The following is a 17,422-nucleotide window of genomic DNA, read 5'->3' on the forward strand; positions in this document are numbered from 1 at the left end:
ATCTGTACATTGCTGACATGAAAATTCTTGGGAAAAACATTCAGACATTTGTTTTTATCAACATCAATCTCACATTCATGGAATTTGAAATGTAAGCATTCATGTTATTCCAACTTTATTACAATGTGAAATATATAACAGTTTATCCCATCATAAAAAATATAATCGACTTTCCTTTGTATTCCCACAGCCCAGCATAACTGGTACAGGCTAATTACATAATAATATAGATTTAACTGAATGAACGACTGATTGAATAGTTGGACGGATGAACAAATAAAATTAATTTTCTATCACCATTGCAAGCAGTGTAGTAGTAAATGAAGAAAAGTTGTGAAATATGTCCTTCGACTCAAGGAGGCAGATGCTCTGCTAATTATATCTTATCTCAGCAGTCAGGGAATGAGTGATGGGCATGGTAATATGAGAGCTGCTACTTAGGGTGAAATAGTTCCTAATACTAAAGAATAATAGTAGCAACTAACTGCGAAAAAGTTAGATATTTGAAAATATGTTGCATAACTAAATATGTATCATTTTATCCTTTTAAAAAAATTTAAGATATCTTTTTTTTTTTTGCAAATATGCTAACCTATATTTAACAAAATGCATTAGGCCCACACACAAAAAAGAAAAGGTCATATATGTTTTAATTTTACTAAATATTACTTGCTGCTTATTCTTTGAATCCCTCTAAAAATCATTTGGATAATGTTATTTGTTGTTTTAACAGAAAGAATGCAATGAAGATTGCAACTTCAAAGAATTAATTCTGGAAAACCATTACAACACATATGCATCAGCTAAATGGACACACAGCGGAGGAGAAATGTTTGTTGCTTTAAATCAAAAGGGGGTTCCTGTAAGGGGGAAAAAAACGAAGAAAGAACAAAAAACAGCCCACTTTCTTCCTATGGCAATAACATAATCATATAAGGTATATAAGAAACCAGTTCCAGCAGGGAGATTTCTTTAAGTGGACTGTTTTCTTTCTTTTTCTCTTTTCTTTCCTTTCTTTTTTTTTTTTTTAAGTAACCAAGAAAGGCTGGAAAACTACTGAAAAACTGATCAAGCTGGACTTGCGCATGTATGTTTATTTTAAGAGACTGCATTAAAGAAAGATTTGAAAAATATACACAAAAATCAGATTTAGTAACTAAAAGTTGTAAAAAATTGTAAAACTGGTTGTACAATCATGATGTTAGTAATAGTAATGTTTTTTCTTAAATTAATTTACCCTTAAGAGTATGTTAGATTTGATTATCTGATAATGATTATTTAAATATTCCTATCTGCTTATAAAATGGCTGCTATAATAATAATAATAATGCAGATGATGTTATATAAGATATGTCAGACATAAAGGCTGCTGGAATGATTTGTCAGATAATCAAGCCAATACTAACTATTGAAGATGGGCAGTATTTGAAAGGCTTTCTGGTGAAAAATTATAATCCATATAAATCTAATCAGAAAAGAGAATATTCTCAAAATTCTATGGAGTGGAATCAAATAGGTAGTTTTACGAAAGTATTATATTAGAATATGCTTGTATCTATTAACAAGAAGAAAATTCTAATGCTGCTCAAACTGAAAGGGTATTGCTAAAAGGATGTTTTCAAAAATCTTGTATGTAAAATAGCAATAATGATAATACTGTACTTCATCTCACTTGCCACAAAATAACATCTTATAATCCCTAAAATCAAAATTGAGAAATCTTTACATTTTTTTCAAGTAACATAATCTATCTTTTGTATAATTCATATTTGGGAATACGACTTTAATAATGTTCTTCCCACAAATAATCATGCTTTTTCTCTGTGGTTACAGCATTAAACTCTATTTTAAGTTGTATTTGAACTTTATTGTTTTGTTATTTAAGTTTATGTTATTTATAAAAAAAAAACCTTAATAAGCTGTATCTGTTTCATATGCTTTTAATTCTAGAGCAATAACAAAACCGTCTGGCTCAACGGCAGATTCCCCCCTCCCCCTCATGACCAATATCAAGTCTAGTACACAGCATTTGGGCCAGCAAATCCTGGATGGCAGACAAAGATGACAGCCTGCAGCAATTTTTACAATAGATGTCTCACAGGGAACAATACAAAAATGCAAAATATGTTTGCCACATACTGTCGTCAATTAAATTGGATCATATAAGTAAAATCACTGCAAATAAAAAAACTTAAAGGATTTTAAAGTTAGATTATATTTGAGAAAAAAGAATATATTTGAGTTCATGAATAGAAAAGTGCCACAGTTTTAAAATATCCATATTTAGAGTTAATAATTTTTCCTATGTCTAGAAATTTCTTCTATTCAAAATACTGCCATATTAAGAGTTGTTTTCCTGTTAGATAGCAGGAACACAATACCCAAAATGGAATATATAGTCAGGGCTTTGAGGGCCTGAATGTCATGAAGGCTTGAGGTCAGGCTACAGACAATAGTCTTATCAGAATGATAAATTCTACTTCATAACTTCTTAATTGGCAGATTTAGTAAAACTTTATGTGTTCACCAACAGGAAGTCAACAGTTATCTAAATTAAACTATTGGAATGCTAATCATCGTGGTTTTAAGTTCAAAATATTTGTCATCAAGTCCCTTTATTGTATATAAATATTATCAACTAACATATTTATAGGCTAAATAAAAAGGCTAAATCAACAGGAACAACAGATTCACTTGATCTTTTTGTGACTCACCTATATATCCAGGTGGCAAGAAGCTAGAAAGAATTGTTCTCCCTTAGATATATTTTGAGGACATGCTATGAAAGATATTCTGGACTGTTCTCTGATTCATGGACCTTGCTAGGCTAGGTTCCTGGATCAGGCTTCTGTGGCTGGAGTCTTGTGAAAATACAGAGGGCAGAGGAGAATCTATATTTCTCATATTTGTTTCCTTAGCGCTTAGCAGAGTGTCTATCCATAATCAATATTTTTATGAATTTATTCAATGGTTGAATATTAAAGAAAATTCAGACAGATTAATCTTCATCTTTAAAAGTAAGGGCAAAACATGATGATATAGGATTTTGAACAGAAATAGTGTATATACATACAAGATATGAACTATGTTAGGACCAAATAGTCTTTGTCTATGGAGTTACAATCAAATTACATAGCAGTGCTGAATTAAGCAAACCAAATTTAGCAGGAAATTAAATCTAGTAGTGTATCTAGAAACACTTTGAACTCACTGTTTATCCTCCCCCTTTTAAAAAACGTATCATGCAAATTTTAGAAAATAAAATCTGTACTAGTTACATACATTTAGAATTCTAGAATCTTAAAACTGAAGGGGCCTTAGTCCCTTGTATTTATCTGTAGACCAGGAAACTGAGATTGTGATACAACCAAAGTAGCTGGTTAGGTACAGAGATGTCAAAAAAGTCTAGATCACTTAGCATGCACTTCCTACCCTTAGATTATTAGGATTATTAGCTAATAATCCCTTTCTTTAAAAAATTTCTATTGAGAGGCACCCGGGTGTCTCAGTTGGTTAAGTATCTGACTTTTGATTTGGACTTGGGCCATGATCTCAGGGTTGGAGATGGAGCCCCACGTCAGACCCCATGCTGGGTGTGGAGCCTGCTTAAGATTCTCTCCCTCTGCACCCTTCCCAAACCGTGCTCTCTCTCTTTATATATATATATATATATATTTTTTTTTTTTTCCATTGAGATATGATCTTTTTGTTTGCATGCAAAGGCAACTTAGATTTTGGCAGTTCACTTCATACACAATAAGTAGTCCATAATGTGATGATTTGACTCAAAAGGAGGAAAGAAACAGTGCAATTTCAAATCCTGTTTCCTGTTCTACTCTGTCATGTGCTCCTTTATTTACAAATGAGGAACAGTAAGCAAATATCCATATAAACAGAGTAACCTTTTCTAAAATGTTTTTTGAAAGAGAAAATTAGTTAAATGTATAGGTTTCCAACAAGAAGGAAGGCAAAAATTAAGTGAAAGAATATTAAATGTTAAAAAAAGAAGTAATAAAAAGATATTTTCAATTCAATTAATGAACTAAAATATTTTTATATAAAAAAGCCATAGTATAAATCAGCCTTTGAATTGGCTATAAATCAATCTAATTGTAAAGGAGAAAGGATGCTGGAGCTAAATTCTTAGTTTCTATGTCTTAGAGTTTGCTCCTCTGGTACTCTAGAGTTGCAAAGAACATACAGATTGACTATAAGACACCACAGCTGTAATAAAAGTAATTCTATAACCACAAATGCAGTAAATCAGTATCTCTCAAAATTCTCCACTGAAAGAACAATAATAGTAGAAGTAGAGAATGAGAGGCTCAGGAATATTACAATGGTGGCACATAAAATATCTTGAAAATCTTTTTTCTCTTAAAACTCATGTGATTTTTGCATTTTATTCTATAATACATGTTTGTTCTAATATAAAATTCACAGCAATAAGCAAAAGTGATACATCAGATGTACAAAGTTTATCATGCAGCTTCATTCACACCACTATCCTACTGCCATATACTTGGGCATGAATGACACAAGAGATCCTGTACCTTTCATTATCCAACTTTACACACAGATGACACATGGCAAGGACAAGCATTATATGGTCTCATTCCTTTGGGGAATATAAATAATAGTGAAAGGGAATAGAGGGGAAGGGAGAAGAAATGGGTAGGAAATATCAGAAAGGGAGACAGAACATGGAAGACTCCTAACTCTGGGAAACGAACTAGGGGTGGTGGAAGGGGAGGAGGGGGGCGGGTGGGAGTGACTGGCTGGTGGGCACTGAGGGGGGCACTTGATGGGATGAGCACTGGGTGTTATTCTGTATGTTGGCAAATTGAACACCAATAAAAAATAAATTTATTATTAAAAAAAATTTAAAAATAAAGAAAACCAAAACTGGGATGCCTGGGTGGCTCAGCCGTTGGACATCTGCCTTCAGCTCAGGGCATGATCCCAGAGTCTTGGGATCAAGTCCCAATCAGGCTCCCTGTATGGAGCCTGCTTCTCGCTCTGCCTGAGTCTCTGCCTCTCTCTCTCTGTCTCTCATGAATAAATAAATAAAATCTTAAAAAAAAGAAAACCAAAACTTTAAAGTTTGGTTTTAAAACAGCAAATATTTATTAGCTTATGGTTTATGAGGTCAGGAACCTGGACATGGTTTAGCTAGTTGTCACTAGTTAGAATCTCTCCTAAGGCTACAAACAAGGTGCTGGCCAGGGCTGTGGACATCTATTATTTCAATGCTCAACTTAGAAAGGAATCCACCTTAGGTCCTCACTGGTTGTTGGCTCAAAACATCACTTTCTTACCACATGAAACTTTCCATAGCACTACTTAAAACATTGCAGTCTGTTTCTCACAGAGCAAGGAATCAGAGAGAATGCCCAAAATGGAAGCCACAATATTTTATAACCTAATCTTGAAAGTGATATCCCATTACTTCTGCCTATACAAGGTAAGGGAATTACACAAAGGCATAAATACCAAAAAGCAGGGATCATTGCAGGCCATCTTTAAGGTTGTCTAACACAAATAATAAATAGGATGTTTTTAAGGTCACTACCATAAGACAGGATTCTTTAGGGCATACTAAAAGTAATTCATGGTTTTCATTGGTGAGCCATTCAGCAGAGAAAAATAGGTATATTCTCTGAGGCAACATTCTTGATACTTCCCTGTGGGATATTGAATGGCCCATTCTCATAAGAATGATTGAGAAAAGGTTGGAACCACAGTCTAGACTGCATATTAGCTTGAGTTGTGCCTCCTTAGAACTCCTAATATAGCTGGAAAACTAATAATATCACTTTGCCTCTATATGAAGGAAATGACCCAGCTTTCAGATTTAACCTGAAATCCCTTTAGTCCCCCCTTTCACTTCCCTACCTCATGAGAATATGGTCACATATACCAGTTGCAATTTCCTTGAGCCATAGAGTTTTATTCTAGATGGTAGAGGCAGTCTGTCATAAGTTGCACAAGACCCTGTGAGGAAAAGAAGACCTAAAAAGACTTAAAGAACAATTGATTTTAATGCTAGATGCATATTGGAATCACCTGGGAAAATTTTTTTTGTTTAAGACAATGCAGCCTAGGGGATCCCTGGATGGCTCAGCGGTTTGGTGCCTGCCTTCAACCCAGGGCGTGGTCCTGGAGTCCCGGGATCGAATCCCACGTCAGGCTCCCTGTGTGGAGCCTGCTTCTCCCTCTGCCTGTGTCTCTTGTCTCTGCCTCTCTCTCTCTCTCTCTCTGTGTCATAAATAAATAAATAAAATCTTAAAAAAAAAAATGACAATGCGGCCTAGGCCCCAGCCCAGGCCAATTGTATCAATATATCTGGGATGGGGCACAGGCAATGATATTTTTAAAGCTCCCCAAGAGATTCTAAAGTGCCTATGCATTTGAGAACCAATTAGCTAAATGGGGGTTGGGGGGTGGGAATGGGAATGGAAATCCCTCTAGGAACTAAACTTGGTTCTTTATCTTTGTTCCTTCCTTAAACACTCTGAAAAGCCTTATGTTGCTTTCCATCTAATTCCATATTTTCCAATATGTTTTCAAAGTCTGCAGTGCTTCTTGGGTCCCTGATTTTCCTAGATGTCTCTATATTTTTGCTATTCATGGTTGGAACTAAAGGAAAATGCAAACACTGGAAAGAGAGCTACGGTTGTTTTTGCATTCAGACAATTATGGAGCATAAAGTGCACAAAGGGAACCCCCACATGTGCCATAATCCTTCCTCAAACAGAGCAGCCACAGTGATTCTGTTAAGTTGTATTTCAGATCTTGCAATTCCTCTGTTCAAAGCTGCAATTATTTCTCATTAGTACTCAGGATAGAAATCAAAGTTTTTGAGTGGCCTATGGAGTAACCATGGAAAAGGTAAGAGATTAAAAGCTTAGATGTTAAACTGGGTGTGGGCAAGACAACAGGGAAAAATAATAACAATCCAGAATTATGTACTCAAATTCCTTGGCAGATATTGAATTCTCAGTCTGTTATTTATTCATTCATTCATTCATTCATTCATTTATTCATTCATTCATGAGAGACACACACACAGAGAGAGAGAGAGAGAGAGAGAGAGAGAGAGGCACAGAGACACAGGCAGAGGGAGAAGCAGATTCCATGCAGGGAACCTGATGTGGGACTCGATCCCGGATCTCCAGGATCACGCCCTGGACTGAAGGAGGTGCTAAACCGCTGAGCCACCCTGGCTGCCCTCTCAGTCTGTTTTAAAGAAACTTGAAATGGACACTGTTGGCAATATTTAGTGGGCATGATAATTATTAGAATAATATTAATCATAGGAAAGTCCATAGCCCCACAGAAAGCCTGATAAATGAATGCACATTGTTACATCTGAAGTAAAAAAAAAAAAAAATGAAGGCATACATATATCAATTTAACAAAATTTTTCTATTAATCAACCAATTCATTGATCTGACAGGCTAGATAGATGAGAAGACCTCTATTTTACTCTTCCATAATTAACTAATTTATTGTTGGTTATTTCAATTGTTTCAAACTTCGCTAACATAAATATGAGTTTCTTGGTATATACTTTATATTTCTAATTATTTTCTTTTTCTAAGACTTTATTTTAGGGCAAGTGAGCAAGAGAGAGCATGCACATCCATGGGGAGGAGGGCGGCTGCTGTGGAGAGCAGAGAGAGAGGGAGAAACAGAATTTCCTCTGGGCAAGGCGCCCCCCTGATGTAAACTCAATCCCAAGACTCGGACTATGACCTGAGCAGAAGGCAGATGCTTAGCCGACTGAGCCACCTAGGGGCCCCCGGTTATTTTCTCAAGATGATTACAGGAAATCAAATTATTAGACCAAAAAAAATCCTTTAAAATCATAAATTGAAAAACTGATTTTCAGATAGCTCTTTCCAAATATATATTCCAACCAACAGTGCATGGGAGTAGATAAACATTCTAATATTTACACTTAAAATTTAGTCAGCCTTTATTCTTGTCTTTATTTCACAACACTCAGCCAGCTTCTACTTTTTCAACATCTTTAGAAGTATCTCTTTCTTGGTCCTTCTACAACCTGATAATCTCATGTCTAGAGGTTAGCAATAGTTCCTTAATCATTCCTCTGTTTCATGATTTCCCAATCTCAGATACTACCTAATTCCTTAAATACTATTTTGACTATGTGAGTTGCCACCTGAAAAATCCATATTGGTTCTTGATTGCCTATTGTGTTTAAATTGCTTAAAAAATATCATCCAAAGCTGTCAAACAATTGGCTCCACCTTACCACTGTTTAACATAAACTTAATAGTTTCCTTAGTCCACTGTGTTTGTCCCATTGTCTGTGTCTCCTTACCAACCCATAACTTTAATAAGGAAAATGATCTTACCTGTTGTGTATCCCAAGCACCTCTGAAAGTATCTAGCACAGAGTAAGCACTCAGTAAATGGTCACTAAATAAGCAGTTAAACCAATTCCAATTTAGTGACGGAATAATGAGCATACCTCAATACAAAGCATCATTTCAATATTTAAGCAGGATACAAATGTAGTTGTTAAAAAAGCATAGAAACATACCACCTTGTTTTGTTCAAACCAGTGATTAAATCTCTCAGAAGCATTCAAATTATTGTTATTCACTTCACCTTAGCATGGCTTTTTCATGTCACTCAATTACATTAATGCGATGAGAATTCACTTTTTTTTTTCATGCTATCCAGCACCTCTGACCATTACCACTAATCAATAACCCAACATATCTGGGGGAGGCATTTGCCAGTCACCCTGTGGCAGACCATAGAAGATTATCCTAAAAAGTTAGCAATTAGAAAGTTGCTTGGTAAGCATGGCATCAAAGCAAAGGGAGGTAAAATGATTTTGAAAAATATATTATTGAAATTATTATAAAATGTAATTTACAATGGTCAATGTGGATAGTTCTGTAAAAACAATGCAGGCTTCTGGTTCTTTAGGCTACAATTATTTTGTGCCACGTATTTTTATCGCACTTTTATTCATATAGTCTTTCTCCACATGGTATAAAATACAACCAAAGACAATACAATAATACAACTTATTAAATTACTAACACATTGGAAGTTTATATCTCTGGTCATCTTATTAGTGTCTTGGGTTTTCCTCTCTCTTTAGCCATGCAAATTTCTTGGTTTTCTTTCAATATTTTATTAATGAAAAGCACAATGTCAAGATTTTACTGGCTTAATTCTCAGAAAGTTACTTTATTTCCAAGTTTTAAAGATTCTTTGTTAATCGTCCCTAGACATTGCTGGTAGTGAAGATGTAGCAAATTGACAGAGATATACAAATTAAAGTTCAAGAAGCTAATCCATTGGGCTATTACTATTTTTGGAACATGTCCTTTGCCAAATATCAACTAGTACTTGTGCATGGAGTGACTTGTTTCTAGTATACTAACAATTTTTCTTTTCTATCTCCCCCAGCACTAAGTACAATGATGTACACATAGGTACTTGAAAGTTACATGTTAACTGAATATAAGGATTTTTTTATTACATGTAGTTTAAATTAAGTTCATAAAAATCATGAAGTATTTTCATATTTTAACTTTAAGTTCAGATAAAGAAAAGAAACTGGGTTTAAAAACTAGGAGAGAAGTATAAAGTAGTTTTTAAAAAATGATCTTTATCTGAGTTTAAAAGGTTATATGGTGGTGTACCACAATAAGAGAAATGAACATTAAAACTTTAGTCTGGTAAATAATCTAATAACACACTGGTTAAGGGGAGCTAGCTTGTAAATCTTGAGTCATTCCAGATACTGAAATTCTATAACTGCTTACATTCCAGTCCTAAAAAGGGAGATATGCCATTTGGTTTGGAAGGCAAATTTTAACTATCTGCTGTCTATTTCATTAAAAACAAAAACAGAACATTTTTTTGGTTTAAAATTTTGGAGAAGTTAAGCCCACATGACAATAAACATCTCAAATGTGAAGGAAAAGTTATGGTTTAAATATGTTTTGGATTAGAAGAAGCAATTCTGAGACAGCATTACACATGGAGCATAGGTTATTTTATTTCTTGAAAATCATATATACACACACATGTGTTTATATATACACTCATGTTTTACCCCAGTTCTGCCCCTGACCTGCCTTAGCATTCCTCCAGCACACAGATTAACATATTTATACACAGAAGATACACACATAAGTTACACACGCACACACACACACACACACTCACGTGCACACAACTATAGAGGAGGAAGAGTTCTAAAATCATAAATCTAAGCCACTAGTCTCTATTGCTAATTCCACCTCAATAGTCAACAACCACTTGGGAAGATTATTCAGCATCTAAAAACAGAAGTAATAAAGTAATAAAATGTTAGAAGAGGGGAATATGAAACAATCTAATGTAATCATGTCAGTTTTTTCAGGTGGAAACATAATGCCAAGACAGGTTATATAAAACATAAAGGAATTTAAGTCTTTTATGTGCAAATTAAATATGTCAGAGCTGAAGAAACATTAGTAACTGCAGAAAAGTTTCCAAATCAAAACATACTTATGGCCTAGTAAATAAATTATCAGAGTCTTATGTCTAGGGTATTCTCCATAGTGATTCCTGAGTCCAGCTTGAGTATAAGCAACACAGAAGCTGTTAAACTGCAAGCAGGATATGGTAGGTCTCAAATGCCATGGGGAAAGCCCCTTCACAGTGATTTCCTGTAGGGCAGTGTCCCTCAAGCATTTTTGTCTCAGGGCTCTTTTATATTCTTAAAAATAATTGAAGACACCAAAGAATTTAGTTTATATGGATTTTGTATCTACCAGTATTTCCTATAATAGAAATTAAAGCTGAGAAATCTTGAACATTAGTTCATTAAAAATAAGAGTAATAAACACATTTCATGTTAAAAATAAATAGCATCTTTTTAGAAAAGATAACTATTTTCTTTTTTAAAACTTTTATTTAAATTCTAGTTAGTTAATATAATTTGATATTAGTGCCAGGTACACAATATAGAGATTCAGCACTTAAACACATCACTTTTGCTTATCACAAGTGCCCTCCTGAATCCCCACCACCCATTTAACCCATTCCCTGACCCACCTCTCCTCTGGGAACCATCAGTTTGTTCTCTATAGTTAAGGGTCTGTTTTTTTGTTTGCTTCTTTTTTTCACCCTTTGCTTGTTTGTTTTGTTTCTTAAATTTCATATATGAATGAAATTTTATGGTATTTGTCTTTCTCTGACTGACTTATTTCACTTAGCATTATACTCTCTAGCTCCACCTGTCATTGTGTATGATTTTTAAAAATATAGTATGACAGTCATTTGAAAAATATTGGTTCAGTGAGTTATGCAGGTCTTCTAAATGTTATACATTTCTTTATATGATATGAAAATTACATTTGTTAATATCACCACTGACTTATTATGCAGTCTTTAAGCATCGAAAAACTGATTACTACACTATTCTTTAACTGAATACCTGTAGCAGAGATTCTTAGCTATCTTTCAAAATGTGTGGCTTCCCCTTCTATAGTACAGAGTTGTCACTATGTAGCAGCTTCCCAACAAGAATTTTTATTTTCCAGCCCTCCTTACACTTTAATATAGCCATGGCTTATTCTCACTGGAGTGATGTGGGTAATTAATGAGCCAAGACTTTTTAAAACTGATGTATACTTGACATAATTTGTTAATTTCAAGTATACAATATTATGATTTGATATATGTATATATTGTAAAATGACCACAATAAGTCCAGTTAATATCCATCACCATATATAGTTACACAATTTTTTTCTTATGATGAGAACTTTCAAGATCCGCTCTCCTACTTACTTTCAAATATGTAAAACAGTATTATTAACTAAATCACTACGCTTCACATTACATTCCTATGAAGTATTTATTTTATACTTGGAAATTTATAACTTTTGCCAAGACTTTTAAGATTCTGTGCTTAGTTCTCACATATTCTCCTGGTGTAGATTAATTCCAATGACTGCAGTTCTATAGGCTGGTGACCCCAGAAGGTGAAAATAGCCTTGATCTCTGAAACACTATGTGGAGAAGTACTCATTGACTCCTAGCTAATATAAAAACTCAACAAGATAGCCTTAAAGGTAGGCTAGGGCCCTAGAAAAATTTAAGAGCCTCAAAGTTCATATAAACACATAGATTTCCTAATAGTCACAATCTAAGTAGAAATTTACAGAAAAAACTACTTTGTAAAAAACAAAATAAAACAAACCCAAACCCTCTTTAAGCAATTCTTGACTTTTTGAAATGGTACAACTACACTTTTAATTCCCCTGCCAAAAACACTGGTGCATAGCAGACCTGTGCTTCCTAGTGGAGGCTCAGTTACTTTCAGAGGATTAGAAATTCCAACACTTTGCTGTCATTGTACTTCTGGATTATTTTGACCCCAGAATGTGGGTTTCCAATTCCCCAAACCATTGCTATTTCTAGAGGAATCTATATAAAAAATTTGTAAACAAATGAATTTTCTCCCTTAGTCTTCTGCTCTTTTTCTGGCCCATCTACTCATGTCTCTCCCTCTTTCCTTCTCATGTACTAAAATTTGATCCCAGGAAAGGATCTAAAAGCTCATTCACATTAGTCATGAATGAAGGATTAAGGCTATGACAACTTTATAAGCTACAACTCTTATCCTATGATGACAATTTTAAGCCTTAATGTATTTATAAGCTTATAAAATCAACTGAATGAGAGGAAGTATGTGAGGTTGCTGAGTTTAGACTAAGGCCATAATTTCTTGGATATGAATTCATTTTCCACTATTTATCAGTTATGTGATCTTGGGTAAGTTATTACTTAATTTTTTATGCTTCAGTTTTCCTACTTTATAAAGGATAAAAGAAGTGAACTGCCACATAAGAACATTACTGTTAAGGCTCTAAAAAGTTAACACACGTTGTTATCAAGTACATACTTCAAATTGAAGATTTATAGAAGTCTAAGATAAATTATTAAATTTTAATTTTGAGCTGTATATGAAAGGAAATGAGGAAATAGATTAGAGGAAAATCTCTAATCTGCCCTCCCAGACTTAGAAGATGTCATCCAGAGAAAAAAATCTAGTCATGTTTTAGAGTCAAATATAGAAAGTATTTTAAAAATATATAGGAGTAAATTAAATATATGATACATTTTATCAAGATTTCCTATTATTAAAATCAAGTGTGTTTGAAGCAAATACAATATTTATGTTTCTGTCAAATGAAAATGATCATTAGAAATACAGTATAAAAGCTCTTTCAAGCATTGTAATTCACCATCTAGAATCTTCATACTAGATTACAATAAATGGATACTGAAATAACTTCTGAAAAAAATAAGGATTATCATGAAGCAACATATAAATAGGGGATGCTTGGAATAAACATTATTGAAATAAAAGCTCTTAAGCAGTATTTCCTAGAAAAGAAAAAACTTTCTTGACTGTCTTTAGAGTAACTTAACTATATTTTCTTGATGGTCAAAAATACTAGTAAGAAAATTGACCAATATCTACTAATTATTTTAAATTATTGAATGTTAATTATTGTTAAATTTTGAAATATAAAATGGTTTATGTATTTTATTTATGTAAAGAACATAAAAACAATATTATATATTATAGACAGAGTGGTACCCACAAATTTCATTATAGTCATTACCTTTGGAGAGGGGGACCAGATTTAGAAATGGTACCAAAAAAAACCTGTAAATAAAGGATGTTTATAGGCACATTATCAACAATAGCCAACCTATGGAGAGAGCCTAAATGTCCATTGATTGATGAATGGATAAAGAAAATATGGAGCATATAATACAATGGAATATTACTCAGCCATCATAAAGAATGAAATCTTGCTATTTGCAATGACATGGATAGAGCTAGAGTGTATTATGCCAAATGAAATAAGTCAGTCCAAGAAAGACAAATACCATATGATCTCATTTATATGTGGAATTTAAGAAAGAAACTGGATGAACATATGGGAAGGAGGGAAAAAAAGAAAGGAGAAAGGAAAACAAACCACAAGAGACTCTTAATGATAGAGAACAAACAGGTGTGTGGGGAATGGGCTAGTTGAGGGATGGGTATTAATGAGGGCATTTGTTGTAATGAGCACTGGGTATTATATGTAAGTGATGAATCACTGAATTCTAGTCCAGAAACCAGTATTGCTCTGTATGTTAACTAAAACTTAAATAAATTTTAAAAATGGGGGAAAAAGAGAAAAGCACAAGTTGCACTGAAATGAGATGATTGGTTGGGAAAGCAATGAGTTTTACTCAAAGTCACTTTTACCTCTATACTCCAGGAGCATCTGGTAGCCTGGTAAGCTCCGGAAAGGGCTAAGACACAATGTAAAAAATTGTGGTCTTTCCTAGGAACTTGATTTTTGCCTTTCAGCCTAACTTCCAGGGCACTTTCAGGATTTACTCCACAACAGAAAACTGTTCTTGGTTTATACAACATTTGCCAAATGAACAAATTTTGGTGGTCGTTTTCTTATTTTTTTTTTAATTGATCCCTACATATGTTCAGTTTTTATGCTGCATCAATTAGTCTGTTATAGCATATCATGTGAAAGCCTTTCTCTGGATTTTATTTCCTCAGGATTAGGAGGATACTCTCCAATGGTAGAATGAAACTTTTTGGTTAAATGTCTGAAACAGACATACAACTTTCTGTCTCATTTGAAATATTTGGCTAAGACCTTTACTAGGTCTGCAATGGAGCTTAGGAAAATGAAAGAATTATAATAAAATTTATCATTAAGAAAAAAACTATGAAAATTGTCATTCATAAAGACATATTCCAGTGACATTTTCCAATTTTAAAGATAATTTTTAAAATCTTGGAAAAGTAAAACAAAATTCCCTAAATTAACTGTAAAGAAAGAATAAAATAGTTGGCTTTAGACTTCTCTACTACACTAGTTAATAGAAAATAATGAAGCAACATAATACAGTTTTAAGGGAAAATGTTGAAGATTTCATATTTAAATTATAAAATAAAGTCGATATTTAAATAAAATATTTAACCTACATCAATCTGACTTCCCCACAAATAAAAGTTATAAATTATTGAAAATATTTTTAAAAAACACAACCATTTGGAGGTACCAGAGAATGACCAACAGCAGTTAGAAATTGGAGGGGAATTGAGCCTTGTAAGAGGCAACCTCTAGTGGATGCAATTTGTGTTCATGCAGTTGCAGGTTTTTGGCTGATGATACTACTTAGTTGTCATAGCATGTAAGTGGATGGAATTCAAACATAAAGTGGAAATATTTTTGGTTTAAGGAGCTGGTGTTTGGGACCGCCAGATGGCTGAAAAATAAGGAAGTTATAGAAATCCTGGAAAGAAAGGGGATGCAGTGGGGGAAACCAGAATCTGAATATTATAAACTCTTCATAAATTCTTGGCTGATGTCCGAATTACTCATGAATAGGGTGGGAAGAGGGAGCTCTAGAGGGATAGGTAGAAAGGAATAGCTGGGTGGCTAAAAGTTCTAAGTGGAGATTTTAGTGGCTGACCATCACAGAACACATAACATTTGGACTTTGAATATAGCTAAAGTAAATAACTTGAACAAAATTTAATGTTGTTTAGTGGAAGTTAATAGAATTCAGAATATCCTCAAAGTATCATTCAACTTCCCAAGATTACATAAAAAGTTATAGGACATGAATAGAAACAAGAAATTGTGTTTCACAGTCAAGAGAAAGATAGTCATAGAAATCAATCTCATAGTTATCCAAATGTTGGTATTACCAGACAAGAACTTTATTTTTTATTTTTATTTATTTTTTTTTTTCAGACAAGAACTTTAAAGCAACTATTTTAAATATGTTGAGGACTCAAAAGAAAATATGGTCATAACTAAAGAAGAGAATCTCAGAATAGAAATGGAAACTACTGAAAAAAGAACCAAATGGGAATTCTTAACTGAAAAGTACAATATATAAAGTAAAATATTCATTTATTGGGATTGAGAATAGATCAGAGACCACAGGAGAAAAAGTCAGTGAACTTAAAATGAAATAGAAATTATGAAATCTATAAAACAGATAAAAGAAATTGAAAAAAAAAAGACAAAGTCCTAGGGAATTGTGGACAACATTAAGTACTATAATACATGCTAAACTCAAGTCCCAGAGGAGAGTAATAGAACAGAATTCATTTGAAAAATAATGGCAAAAAAATCCCCAAATTTGGTGAAAAACATCAAACCACAAGTTTACAAGTTTAAGAAACTTAATGAGCCCAAGTAGGATGAACACAAAGAAAAGTATGTCAGCACATCATGGACAGATTTCTGAACACCAAGAACAAAGAGAAAAATCTTGACAGTAACTAGAAGAAAAAAAGCATATTGAATAAAGTAGGAATCAACAAACTACAGCCTGCAGGTCCTATCCAGCCCATGGCTTATTTTTCATGTCATTTAGAATCTAAGAAGGGTTTTTATACTTTTAAAGAGTTGTAAAGAAAATTATTAGGTAAAAAAAAAAAGAAAATTATTATATGACAGAAACGATATGTATCCAATAAAACCTAAAATATTTACTATTTGGCCCTTTACAGGAAAGGTTTCTGACCCTAGACATGGTGAAATAATGTCTGATATTTCATTAGAAATAATAGAAACTGGAACACAATGGAACAATATCTTGCTAAGAGGCAAAAGAAAAATGAACCAGAATTCTATACCTAGCAAAAGTATCCTGTAAAAAATAGAGGCAAAATGAATACTTTTTAAAGATAAATAAACAAGGAAATTCATTGCTAGCAGAATTGAACTATGAGAATTGCCAAAAGGCAGTTTCTCAGGCTGAAGGGAAATAATATCACAAGGAACTGAAATTTATAGCAAGGAATGAAGTGCCAGGAATGATAAATATATGAATAAATATAGAGAAGTATTTTAAGTGTTCTCTTAATCTTTTAAAGGAGCATAATATTCCATGTTGGGCTCCATGCGTGGAGCATGCTTCTCCCTCTGACTATGTCTTGGTCTCTCTCTTTCTCTCTGTGTCTCTCATGAATAAATAAATAAAATCTTTTAAATAAATAAATAAATAAATAAATAAATAAATAAATAAATAAATCAAACACAATATTGCTTCTACTTCTAGCTATTACACAGTAACAAGGACTGGATTTACTCTTCTTTCTTAAACAACTAAAAATTTTTTTAAAGATTTTATTTACTTATTCATGAGAGACACAGGCAGAGGGAGAAGCAAGCTCCATGCAGGGAGCCTGATGTGGGACTTGGTCCCAGATCCCGGGATCACGCCCTGAGCCAAAGGCAGATGCTCAACCTCTGAGCCACCCACCAACTAAAAAATTTGACAAAATATATGAAACAATGGTTTTCATGTGTTAGACAATAGGCAGCAGAGG

At 33.5% G+C, this 17,422-nt stretch overlaps 2 protein-coding genes across 3 annotated transcripts in view; one reads left to right on the top strand and one right to left on the bottom strand.

Moving 5' to 3' along the window:
* The window catches only part of FGF7 (fibroblast growth factor 7), a 52,256-nt gene extending 50,393 nt beyond the window's left edge, over positions 1–1,863 (top strand). For both annotated transcript variants that reach the window (XM_025998685.2, XM_025998686.2), the window contains exon 4: positions 734–1,863. In XM_025998685.2, the coding sequence (XP_025854470.1) occupies positions 734–928 (195 nt within the window). In that variant the 3' untranslated portion in view covers positions 929–1,863. The remainder of the gene's footprint in view (positions 1–733) is intronic.
* The window catches only part of FAM227B (family with sequence similarity 227 member B), a 189,417-nt gene that overhangs the window by 110,678 nt on the left and 61,317 nt on the right, over positions 1–17,422 (bottom strand). The window lies entirely within an intron of this gene.

Source organism: Vulpes vulpes, chromosome 15 (assembly GCF_048418805.1).
Source record: "Vulpes vulpes isolate BD-2025 chromosome 15, VulVul3, whole genome shotgun sequence".
NCBI lineage: Eukaryota > Metazoa > Chordata > Mammalia > Carnivora > Canidae > Vulpes > Vulpes vulpes.